The following is a 12,554-nucleotide window of genomic DNA, read 5'->3' on the forward strand; positions in this document are numbered from 1 at the left end:
TCTTGTGTATGTTTCGCTGTAGTGCTCCTTAGTTGCTCCCAAGTGATCGTGCTAAATGTCACTCAACTGATTTACAATGGCTCCTGGGCAAAACATGCGCAGATTTTTGTTATTTATCCAGAAAAAGGTGTGTCCACAGGAACACAAACAAATGTGGATGTGTATGTTACATTTTTATCAAATTCATTTTAGGCACATATTGGTTTTAATCTTAAAGTAGACACTATTTTCTCATGTAGTTTATATCTCAGCCATCAAGTTTTCAAACAGTTCCGTTTCAATTTGCTTTGCTACTAAATGAAATATTGACTCACAGGAAGGTCACACACTTCCTCATTCACAATACAATGTCTAACAAACCTCTTATTACTCTTATGCCATTCACTTTTATGTTTAGTAATTTAGCAGACACTTTTATTCAAAGCGACTTTCAAAGAGTTCAGGGAGCAATAAGCGATATGTCATACAGGAGCAATAATACAATAGGTACTAAGTTACTAGTTTCAACCAAAGCTAGACCACTACCTGTTTAGAGAAAGAGAGAGGGTTAGTGTACATTAATATATATATATATATATATTAATTTGTCTGTCACATATTCACAGAAAAGATGGGTTTTAAGTAGTTTTTTTAAGTTTGTGAGAGATGTGGTTGACCAAGTTAGGAAGAATGTTCCACCGAGTTAGGAAGAATGTTCCACCAGGAAGGAGATGTGAAGGAGAATGAGCAGGAAAGCGCTTTACTGCCCTTATGAGAAGGCAATACGCAGGGTTCTTGATGGGGTGTAGTAGTGTAAGAGGGAGTCAAAGTATGCCGGTGCAGATCCATTGATAGTCCTATGGGCCAAGCATCAGTGACTTGAATCTGATACGGGCTTCAACCGGTAGCCAGTGGAGAGAGATGAAAAGGGGTGTCAAATAAGTTCCTCAAATATGACTCTGAGGTTCCTGGCTGTCCACAGCTAACCTGTTCCAGAGCAGATTATATTCTGGGTTAGAGATCGCAAACCAAAACTGGACCAATCAGCTCTGAGAAAAGTGACGTATATCTGACGCAGTGAAGCCACGTTTCTCTCGCTTCAAATTAAAAAAAGTTTAAAGTGATAAGATGTTAGAGGGAAAAATCTAAGTTTTTATTTCTATTGTCTATTTATATTTATTTATTACAATTCAAAACACATTCATATAATTATTGATAATTAATACTAAGCATAGCGTTTAAATTATATTTGTATAAAAAACAAACTTCAATGTATAAAGTATTTTTAAGTAATGAAGCATGCAGTACATATTATCTTTTGATCTTTTTGTAAATCTTTATAAATAATTAAAGTTCAGTAGCTGCCTTCTCAAACTTTCACTGCAGCAGTGTTTATTCCTGCCTTGTAAAAGTGTTTCAATTCATTTTTTTGTAATGATCTCTTCATCTTCACTTCGCGGGAAGTCAATCAAACTGATGATGCTTTCGATGTTCCGTGTAATTGGCTGTTTGCAGTCAATGTTACATCATGTCACACTTTCGGGTACACGCGCCTCACAAAACTCTGGATCAAACCGGAGTCGACAGAGAACGGTTATACCAAGCGTTGTGCTACAGCTGAGCCTGATCTAAACCAGGTTGGGTTTGGCTAGTTTTGTCAACTCAAAACTCAGTGAGTCAGTGTTTGTTGACCTCGCTTCGTGATACAGGCCACTGGTGTCAGATTTTCTTGGTGAAATATGAGCTTAGGAATGCTCTTTGCTTACATTCATTTGTAATTACTCATCTTTCTCTGAATGTGTGTTTGTGAGAAGCAGGAAAAACACGAAGATGAATGTGAAAAGTGGGATATTATCCAGTAAATGGTCCTCACTAGAACCAACAGAAATTTCCAGGCAACTTGAGACATACTTCTGTGGAGGCGGTCGTTTGTATATATTAATAACTTTATTGTAGATTTATGAAATGTTTCAGAGCATTCACATCTTTAATGGTTTAAATAGGAGAGGTCAACCTTTGGCCATGTGTTCTGAACACACAACATTACTGAAATGCCCTTTGGCATCCGTTCCTCAGCGTTACATTCCAACAACACAAAATAATCTCTCAATTTACAAAATATATTAACATTTTACTTTGAAACAGAGTAACTGTGAAGACCAGTACGCAGCTGTTTATAACACAATAAAATACTCTCTTTAACACATTGACCAGCAAATGAGCCTTTCAAGAGTATAAAAACACAAACATTAAAAAAAGAAAAATACAGAAAAGCAGATTACAATATAGTACAATCAGTTTTCACTAGGACAAACAAATGTATATGCGTTTTTTTCACATGACATCATAAAGCGTGCCATTCCTATAAATGCAACGAGGCCACTCCTGCCATGTAGAATGTAAAAGAATTACCTCGCTGAAGGGCGTTGCAGCCATAAATAAAAACAAGAGAAAAATGTTTCACCGTGAATAACAATCAGTGAAGGCGGGGTAAAAAATACATGCGAGAGCTTCAGGAATTCATTTGAACTGGAATGCGGTGAAGTTACCACAGGTCTGCTCAGAGGAAGGAGAATGGAATGGTGATCTCCTATCAGATAAAAGAGGTAGGCTATAGAAAGATACCAAGAAGGTCCTAAACACAATTCATAAATTTGGGTCTGTCCTCCGGTATGGGATTCGTATAAATACTGAAAACGTATTATTATCATCATCACCAGCAGCCAATAAATCAAGTCCACTGCCACATCCAGCCGAATTACAAAATGCAACAATCGAGATGTACTGTGCCTTGAAATTTTGAACACTCGCAAATGTTTTACTTTCCGCTAAACCGGTCCATTCACCTCCGTTTGTGAGGAGAGCACAGCTCCCTCTTTCACAAAAGACCGTTAGCCAGAATTGCTTTTCGCCACAGTATAGTCTTGCATTCATTCCCCACGCCAGCTCATCTGATCCACCTTTAATCAATCATATGAAGATCTCCACTGCTTCAGCCTCCACGTCATCCAAGCCTTTAAAAAGGTCCACAGAGGATGGTTGTTGCCGTGTTTCTTCTGTTAAAAATACAATTATATTTATATTTAGGCATTAATCATCGATAATGTGGGTCAGGTTAGCCAATCAGCAGCATCTAATACTACACTACATGAGATTTCCAAGTTAATCAATGACCCCTGCGGATACATAACAGCTACTGTAATAGCACAATCATTGATCTTCTGCCCATCATACACTTCATGAAGTGATATAGTACACATAAAGGCAATACACTATAATACACTACTGAGTGATACAGTACGTGTGGCTGTGCGTTTGTGTACTCACTGAGGTTGGACTCTGTGCTGTGATCTTGATCTGTAGTGTGTTTCACTGGCTCAGGATGTCCGGGTGTAGTTACCGCGCATGAGAAGTGAGATGTGCCAGACGTCAGGTCATCTGAATGGCTCTTTCCTGGCAAAGAACCATGAGAGCTTGTTACCTAATCTGATTTCATTCTAGGATCTGATGCTTTACAAATGCCCATAATCAGAATATTCATATTCATAAATAATGAATAAATGGCAAGTGATGGATTTTTACAACAAGAGATAGATTTTTACAACATTTATTTTGGAATAAAATAGGGATAATGGTTTTAAAATGTGTTAAATGCCGTTTGAAGCTCTACAGTAGTTTTGGTATCTAAAATAACAATCAGATCAGATTTACTATAATATACATTTGTTGAACGAAAATTGTGTTCTGATCCAGCAAAAATAATGTTAGCTTTCAGATACTGACCTTTGCACTGGCCAGTGGGATGAGAGGTGCTGATGGAGGGCTCAGAGATGGCTGGCCGGAGGCATCCTGACTCCTTCTCCAGCCTCCGCTTTAACGTGTTAATCACGGTGTCCTTCTCTAGGATCAGGGCGTGCAGCGCACGGATTCTAAAAACATCAATGGGAAATGCTTCCTTAAACTATGTACACACAGGTGGTGTCTGGTGCAAACTAAGGCTGAACTGAAATGACATATTAATGACCGGAATGAGTTCTCTTACCTGTTCTCCACCTCCTGGTTCCTGTGCTCCGATGGTGGCAGCTCCTCAATGAAACTGCTGTTTGAGGAATGGCACGGTGAATGGTTGATGATGGTTGTGTCTCTGCGAAAGTGTTGAGAGATAAACCTTGTGGTTAGGGACTTGTTTGCACAAAGATCAACATTGAGATGTTAACATCATTCTTATTGTTTGTACCTTTGAGCTGCGGCGGTTGCAGCCGCATCCATTGCAAACTCCCTCATGGTCTTTTCCTCCAAGTACTTCTGCTCCCAGCGTGTCTTGTCAGCCTCCAGGCACAAAATACGCTCTTCTTTCTCTCGCAGAATCTCCTGAAGATTGGACACGCTCATGTGGGCTCCATTGATTGGTTGAAGCTGTCTCTGTAGACAAAGAAAAACAAACCAGTGTTAAGACCAGCAAACTGATTTTTGTGTGTGTCATTTCTGTGCGCTTGTCTTAGTACCTGTTGATTTCGGAGGCTGCGCAGTTCTTGCTCTAGCCGCGTTCGCAGGCGTGTTTCCAAGACTTCTCTTTTCTCACAAGTTGCTTGCAGCTGAGCCAGAGCCCCCTGCAGGCGCTCAACCTTCTCGACATATGCGTTCTTCCTCTGCAGCTCGGTCCACAGCTGCTGGCTGCGCGTCTGCGTTGACCTAAGGGTGGCCTCCAGAGACTCACTCCTGCTGAGATGCTGCTCGGCTTCATCTCGCAGATGCTGCACGTCCTGCTCCAGACGTGCACATTTAAGCTGCTGTTCTTCATCTGTCAGAGAAAGAGAGATTTTAGATTCATGTTTCTAAATGTAATCCACCCTAGTTTGAAAACATTTTAATAACCAAAGTTACAAGTGGTGGGTACAGTACAGGTCTCAAAGTTAAATGTTGCCTATGATCAAGTCACAGCACGTCTTGTCTACAGTCATAACACTGAGGCATTTGTGAGGACGTGAGAAACATGCTGATGGAATGTTTATGTTGACCCTCTCCAGCACCACTCCCCATTAACTTCCTGCTCAAAACAAGAGGAATTCTATCGCAAAGTCCAGAGCGTCCCACTTACGCAAGCGGCTAAGGAATGCGGAGGGAAGGAGAAGTGGCAGCCCACTTTCCCTTTGACCCGCATCTGAGAGCTTCAGATTATTGCCATTGTTTCCCACCAATGAGGATGATGGTTGTGTGTCTCATAAACCCAGAGGAAAATGTTTTTGCTCAGAAGTTGCTCATTGGTGATCTTATGGTCTAAGATGTTTAAACGTGTTCAAGAGAAATACAAGTAGGAACGAAGGAGACAATTGTTCAAACACATAAAGAGTATGGAGGTGTAAAATGAAAGTAGATTGTAGAGGTAAAATAATCTGGATGTGGGTAAATGCTTGAGGTCATGGAATCTATAATAATAATGACTTTTAAATAGAGACTTGCATCTAAAACTCACACGAAGAATGCCAGAGAGCAAAAGTGTTGTTTTGTTCTCCATTTATTCTCATTAATGTCTAGGAAAATAAATTAATTGAGATATCATCTGTTATTTGTTTTTCTTATGGGAACTTACTCTGCAGAAGGAGCTTGATGATAACATGCTGGTTGTGGTCTGCGGCCTCTGCTTCTTTTGCCACTTGAATGTTTGAATGCTGGAGTCTCTTGATTTCCCCCATGAGCTTGTTCCGTAACGCTTGCTCCAGAGTTTCTCTTTTAGCACAGCCCTGCATCAATGTGTCATAGGCCTCTGAGATCCTCTGGATTTCTTGTTCCAGCTGTGAGAAAAATAAGAGCCATATAAATGAAGGTATAATTATACAATAGATAATTCCGTTCCTTGAATCTGAACACTTCTGCTCGTGAGACATTACATTTAAAGGGATACTTCATCCAAAAATTGTCTGTCACAAATAACTCAACCTCAAGTTGTTCCAACCCTGTATATTTTCTTTGTTCTGTTGAACTCAAAGAGAGATATTTGGAAAAATGTTAGCTACTGAGATTTGTGGGGCACCATTACATTTTTTTCTAAAAAAATTCTAAATTCTCAAACAGAACACAAAAAAGCCTACCATTTTTTCTACTATGGTGGGCAATGGCGCCCCAGAAATCTCGGAACAATTCATGACAGAATTTAAATTTTTGGGTAAACTAACCCTGTAATATCAGATGTTTTCAACAATTTTGTTCCCCTCTACCGTTTTCAGAAATGTATTAAGGTGTTCATCAACCGTAAGCTACAAGACCCTTCAGCAAGGGTCTGGTTGTTTTAAGAGCATACCAGAGAACAGAGACTGTGTTCAGAAGGCCATATGGAAAGACCATGACTCCTCAGGCATGTTTACACAAGGCAGTAGCCTGATGGGTAACCTGTATAATTATCATTCCTTCAGAGTGAGAAAGAGCTGAGGTGCACTGATGTAATCCACTGGAAACTTCACAGCCCATTGGACACAAGCCAGTGGTAATTAAAAATCTTGTGAATAACCCTATTCTGCCTAGATATTTTTACCAGCAGGAGTCCTTTGATAGTTGATGTCATTTACACTGGCATCCAAATATTCTACTTCTACCTTTGTGGACAACTAGCAGCAAGCAGCTCTGCCCGCAATAACCTATTGACCTAAATATCGAATTGACTATAACTATAGCTGAAAAATTTCAAAGTAAAATTTTACCTTCTGAATTTTAAGGGCCTTTTCAGTGTGTCCCTCCAGCTCCTGTCTCAGCCTCTTATTCTCTTGCATGAGCATCTCCAGTTGACTGCGACTGCAAGCGGACACCTCCCTGCCCGCAGGGGGAGACGTGGAGTATGCATGGCATGCGTCTGGTGACTGCATAGGTGGGATATTTCTGGTGGCACAAGGTAAAAAAGCATCCTATTAGATAAAAAAAACCTTAGAGGCAGCCAGTGAAAACATATCTGGTGACAAAACACATTGGTATGTCTCATATTGCAAACTCAGGCATAGTATCAGCAAACAGACTGTTTGTCATAATGACACATACTATGAAGTTAGTAAGAACTGCAGGAAATGTATACACACCAAAATAAATTAAAAGATTAAATATGACCAAATTACATTCAAGTATCTCTGTGTGAAGTGTGTGGTGTGTTTAAGTGTTGTGTAAGCAATTCATCTAGTATCTAATACCTGTTGTGCTGAGAATGGAATGGTGGTGGTGGTTTGTGGTACTGCTCATACTCCAGCCCTTGTCTAAGCATCAATCCTTGAGACTGCACTTGAGATCCCTGCTTATAGTAATCCAAACCCTGGCTATGTGCTAAGTGTTGGTTCGAATGATATCCATGTGGAAAACTATAGGGGTAGCCAACAGCAGAAGCGGTTGCAGGAATTGAATTGCTAGCGTTGCGCTCCATGGAAAGCTGTAGAAGACGATCACTGAGTGACCGTGCGTGGCCTCGTTTCGGATCCCAGGTACCTTCCTCCTCAAAAGGTTTCTGGCTGTTTACGCCATCCTGTAGTGAGCAAACCCTGTGCGGTTGGCACCACTGTGAGGCCAAATACTGGGAATGAGCTTTGGCCTGTTCATAGGTGGGCAGCTCCTCAGCATGGTGAGAGTAGGATTTGTAGTTCTCAGAGTGATGGAAGTCAACCTGGTGCTCTTGACCCTGTGGCTCTTGACGGGCAGAGAGCTGAGGGGACTGGGGCTCCTCCTGAATGAGGCTCTCGGATGAGGATTGGGGAGAGCAAGCTCCTCCGCTGCCACCTTCAACACCTCCTCCCCGTCGCAGGGCCTGCTGCTGGATGGCCAGGAGTGTGTGCGCGTCTGTGGGGTTTCCATAGCGAAGCTGTTCTTGGATCAGTCTGTGCAGGACAGTGCCAGATGCGTCTTCAACTCTCATTTTATTTGATAAATATTTTGTTTGTGAACTGGACCTGCGGGACAAGAGAGATTTAACAAACTGTCTTTATTTTATGATCAGCAATATTTAACAACAAACTGTTCTTTGTAAAAATGAATAAATCATATATTTTATAATAAAAATGATAATTAAATGATGTAAATTGATCAATACATTCATATAATTAAACAGACTGTAGTAGGACCCCATATATATAAAAAACAAAAATAGAAAACATTTCCACAAAAATTATGTAATATTACATTATTTTTAATAAAACAAACAAAAAAGGCATGTAAATTGTTCACGCCATCCCTTAAAGTGACAAATGAAAATCGGTCATTATTTACTCACCATCAAACCTGTACAAATTTCTTTGTTCTGCTCAACACAAAGGGGGCTATTTGGAAGAATGACCAGTAACCAAACACATCTCATCCCCCATTGACTCCCATAGTATTTATTTTCTCTACTATGGCAGTAAATGGGGGATAAGATCCGTTTGGTTACCGACACTCTTAAATATCTTCCTTTGTGTTCAGCAGAACAAATAAATAATACAGGTTAGGAACAAACTGAGGGTGAGAAAATGAAGACAGAATTTTCATTTTGGGTGAACTGTCCCTTTAAACACAAGCAGAGCGTTAACAAAAGCTCTACGGGGATATTCGCATAACCAAACGCATCGCGCATTTCCACGGCTATTTTAAAGAACGCCATAACCCCAAAACAAATTTACTCACGAAGAAATCTCTAATCGACACTTTATTTGACTTGTACTGACTCGGATTGATCCCCATTACATTCAAAGTTTCACATTTAAAGGTTTTCTGCCCGAACGTGTTCTAGCATTAGCGGAAGCATTTTCTATTTCCCCAAACAATCCATAATGTGTTGAGTACATAGAAAACAAACTTACCAAATACTTTCATTCCACACCGATTCCCTTAATGGCATTTATAATAGTTCCAGTAATCGCCCTTAAATGGTCCGTGTGTGGTTTATCTCATTCTTTGTATGTTTGCGCGTTTAGGTCTGGCTGGGTTGTGAGCTGGTAGGCGCGCGCTGTGCTCATAAATAACTGAGCGCGCCTGGAATGATCGGAATTTCTGAGCTCAGGGATCAAAAGTGAAGAGGGGGGACGGCGAGAGAGAGAGAGAGAGAGAGAGAGAGAGAGAGAGAGCAGCTGCTGTTCGACCTGCGTCCACCAGATATATTACACCAATTTTCGTGGAAAATCGTGTCATTTAAAAGAACAGCAATAGTTACACAAAATGTATGCATAGCCCGTGTATTAATACTGAGTCTGATTGGTGATGTCATTACAGTTGAGAAAATGGTTTACGTCAGAAGGTGTGACCTGAGTTGAAAAGTATGCAAACGTGTTGACACAAAGATACAGAATACAAAGAGTCAGAAGACCAGCCTGTGTGTATTAAAGCCTACCCGATAAATGCACAGCGCGTTTTTGTGTGTATAGGCTGCTAAATGGTCTAACGTTTATTTATTCAACTATCAAAAAATCTCTATCTGTGACTCACCTTTTGTTAAGTGTTTCATACCTAAGCGAGCATGAAAAAGCGAAGCTTTCATTGGTTTGTCTTTTCCTTAGGCCGCCTATCTGCATAACTTACTTCCTGATGTCACAATATAGAGCAAACAAAGTCAGGGGCCTTTGTAAACAAAACACATTCCTGTAGCACCTACAGATCACAGGCTGTGTGACTAGGCTTTGACACCCCGAAGGTGATCTTCCATACGTTTCATTATTTGTGAGATATAAAACAAACCATTCACGATCAACATGTAACATTTGAAAAACATATTGAAATTTAATATTTGAATTGTCTTTTTTTTCAATAGCCCAAAAACAGCGTACCAACAGGAAACAGGGAGGTAACACCCTGCAACAGCAGACGGGGTGGTACTGTAACATTCCTTACTTGCCTTGTGGTTCTGAATCCTAAGGTTGCTCCTGTCTTAAGCCACAGCGCATGGGAAAGGGTGGAATTTTACAGAGCACACAGTGTTTAATCAGTTGGGCTGAACTGTATGTTAGGATCGAGCGCGAGAGAAAAGTAAAACTAGGAAGATTTCATTTGCTGCTGTGTTGTGATATTGAGAAATGCATTCACATTCCGCTCTTGAATAGACTGATAGGAGGGTATTTCCGCAACTACATCTCAGACAGTGACTCAAAGGGAAACAGGCGTGTGGTAGACATGTGAATACTTGATTGCAGGTGTGTGGAAAGGAAGCAGTCATTGGCAGGTCTCTACAAATCTGAGAGAATCTGGAAGAAAGTGTGAAGACATTCACTCATAGCTCTCTCTCTGTCTCTCTTTCACTGTTTATCTCTTTCTCCCTGAAGGCCCCTCTGGGGCCCAAACCGGAATATCTTCATTCCTTGAGCCTTCACCCTGATATCTTAGACTGTTCAGTCAGAAACCGTGTAGGTTTTTTCTAGAAGAGTCACAAGACTTGAGCACTGAGCAAAGAAAACAACTAAGAGGAACAAATACGGACATAATTACATGGAGCACAACAAGCATCAGTTGTGGTTATTTGAGCCATCTACAGACAAGCACCGGTACAAGAGAGGATTCTCTATTCTCATCACAATTCTGCCTTTATTGGTTGAGAATGGCCAAGCATATTTTCATGGCACATTTGTGATTTAAGAGGTGATTGAAGCATGACTCACTGAGATAGGACACAATGGCCTATAGTTGTTTGTAGACCAGCACTTTCTTTACACATAAACACAAAAACTGTATTTAATTGAAAAGCAAGCCTTTGGCACGTAAATAGAGGGAATGTCAACAGTCTTTTTTCCGATTCAGTGTATTAACTAGCATATTACATTGGACAAATAATAAAATAATCTCAATCTGCAAAAATAAATACTGTTTATGCTTGTTTACATGTCTACTTATTTATATAATCCGTTGCGAGTCGACTGTATATAGCATGCATGTAAAATATAGTACAGTTACTCTTCAGCAGGTAGTTTTCCTCTGTGGCTGTGTGTAGGTGAGAGGAAGGACCTGTGGTGTGTATGCAATTTAGACTAGAGAGAGAGAGTAATAAATACTACACAGGTTTTTTATGAAACCCATCATTACTGCCCACATGTCCTTGTTGCAATACATAAGTCACAAATACTTCATGAATACTACATGAGATCTGAAAAGATCTGTTTTTACTTTACCCAGGACTGACAGTTTATGGTGGCTCTGTGGATCTGGGTCGTGAAAATCATCTGTATGTTGTTTTCTTACTCACCATGCCATTCTTTACATTCCATGGTGTTAATAGAGATAATGATCTTAATTTACATTCTTCTTTACCTGTGTGTCATGCTCAGATTGTTCTCATAACATCTCATTACATATCACTACATTTTTGGACTACTCAACATTTTTTCAACATCACATTCGTTCATGACATGGTTTTGGGTCATGGGAAAATGAAAACAACAGACGATACAACATGATTCGAGATGGAGTTTGTAAAGATCCCCTAGATAGATTTCCACTAAACCAGGAGAATGCCGCTTATTCATGTGAATCCCTGTTTTAACCGGCTAACCGATGTGCCCCTAAGCAAATAGCTGCCCCTGCTACTGCTGATCCAGCACATAGCTCACACTCAGCGGTTTTCCCCACCAAGGTGGTGATGAACGAGGATGTACACATTTTAAATAGAACAGGCCTAGATATGTGACCTTCTCTAGAATTTCATGCAAATTCTACCTTTTACGTTTATTTAAAAAAGACTACAGGATCACAAACTGCAAACATTTTACGATCACCAGTTGCTTTTCAGGAATGTACTCAAAAATGGAGGGGGAGTGTAAATGGCATTGGAATTACATCGGTCATAACAAGATTCACATTCTGCGTTAGCTATATTGTTATTTCTAATGGCACCCAACATTCTGATAAGATAGTGGGTAAATAATAATAGGTGTGCAAGTCTTTTGTAAGGACAGAATGTCAGAATGCTCAAGTACAAGTTCCTTGTTGTAAAACCAGTCAGTATAATACGAACTTGAACGAAGAATAAATGAAAAATAACATCATGAATAAGCTCTGTTTTACTTTGTCAGCTGAGTGAACTTTAAATAGTGTCACACTGTCACACTGAATCAGAGTCATTGTGTGGAAGCTTCACAGACAGGCTATTTCTCACCACCAGGGAAAGATGTCCTTGAATACAAGTCATTTTAGCTGAAAATAACACAAGCACCCGAGAATGTGTGAGATACTGGCACAACATTTTATACTGTATAGACTGTACATTGTTTATATTTCTTATATTACAAATGTTTTGTACTAGACAGTAGATAGGCATTACTGTATAAACAACTTTATGAAACAAGTTTATCTGAACATGACACTGAATCAAGATTCATAACAGAAGTGTATTATATTGGGTAAGTGGTGCTTGGCTTTTCGGCCAAATATAGCTTTGTTCCATATGTGAGATGCCATTCAACTGGAGGAAGTTTTACGAGCAGCGGCTCAGTTTACATGCAGGCACGCGGCAGCTCGTTCTCTGTGTGTTGTTACACTTCAGTGGATGAGAGGCCGAAATACAGCCATGCCATGCAGATTGACATTGACTGCAATGTGCCATTATTTAACAAAGGTTACATTGGGAGAAAGGAATAGACATACATTTTGTA

General features: G+C 40.1%; 1 protein-coding gene across 1 annotated transcript; it reads right to left on the minus strand.

Moving 5' to 3' along the window:
* Positions 1-1,910: 1,910 nt before the first annotated feature.
* On the minus strand, positions 1,911-8,962 carry amotl2b (angiomotin like 2b). Its single transcript, XM_079453701.1, has 10 exons — positions 8,784-8,962; positions 7,152-7,898; positions 6,675-6,849; positions 5,570-5,771; positions 4,485-4,780; positions 4,217-4,401; positions 4,022-4,123; positions 3,763-3,908; positions 3,307-3,432; positions 1,911-3,035 (listed from the first exon to the last, which is right to left on the minus strand). Exons 1-10 carry the CDS (start codon positions 8,819-8,821, stop codon positions 2,950-2,952), a joined length of 2,103 nt encoding a protein of 700 aa, XP_079309827.1. The 5' UTR covers positions 8,822-8,962; the 3' UTR covers positions 1,911-2,949.
* Between the last annotated feature and the right edge of the window lie 3,592 nt (positions 8,963-12,554).

This window comes from Barbatula barbatula (assembly GCF_947034865.1).
Source record: "Barbatula barbatula genome assembly, chromosome: 3".
NCBI lineage: Eukaryota > Metazoa > Chordata > Actinopteri > Cypriniformes > Nemacheilidae > Barbatula > Barbatula barbatula.

Bases quoted from the DNA above. Each gene is read 5' to 3' on its own strand.
- amotl2b (XM_079453701.1), bottom strand. From the start codon at position 8,821: ATGCCATTAAGGGAATCGGTGTGGAATGAAAGTATTTG. The intron at 7,899-8,783 runs GTAAGTTTGTTT...CTTGTCCCGCAG, and splicing joins GTGTGGAATGAAAGTATTTG to GTCCAGTTCACAAACAAAAT. The intron at 3,909-4,021 runs GTAAGAGAACTC...TGATGTTTTTAG, and splicing joins AACCAGGAGGTGGAGAACAG to AATCCGTGCGCTGCACGCCC.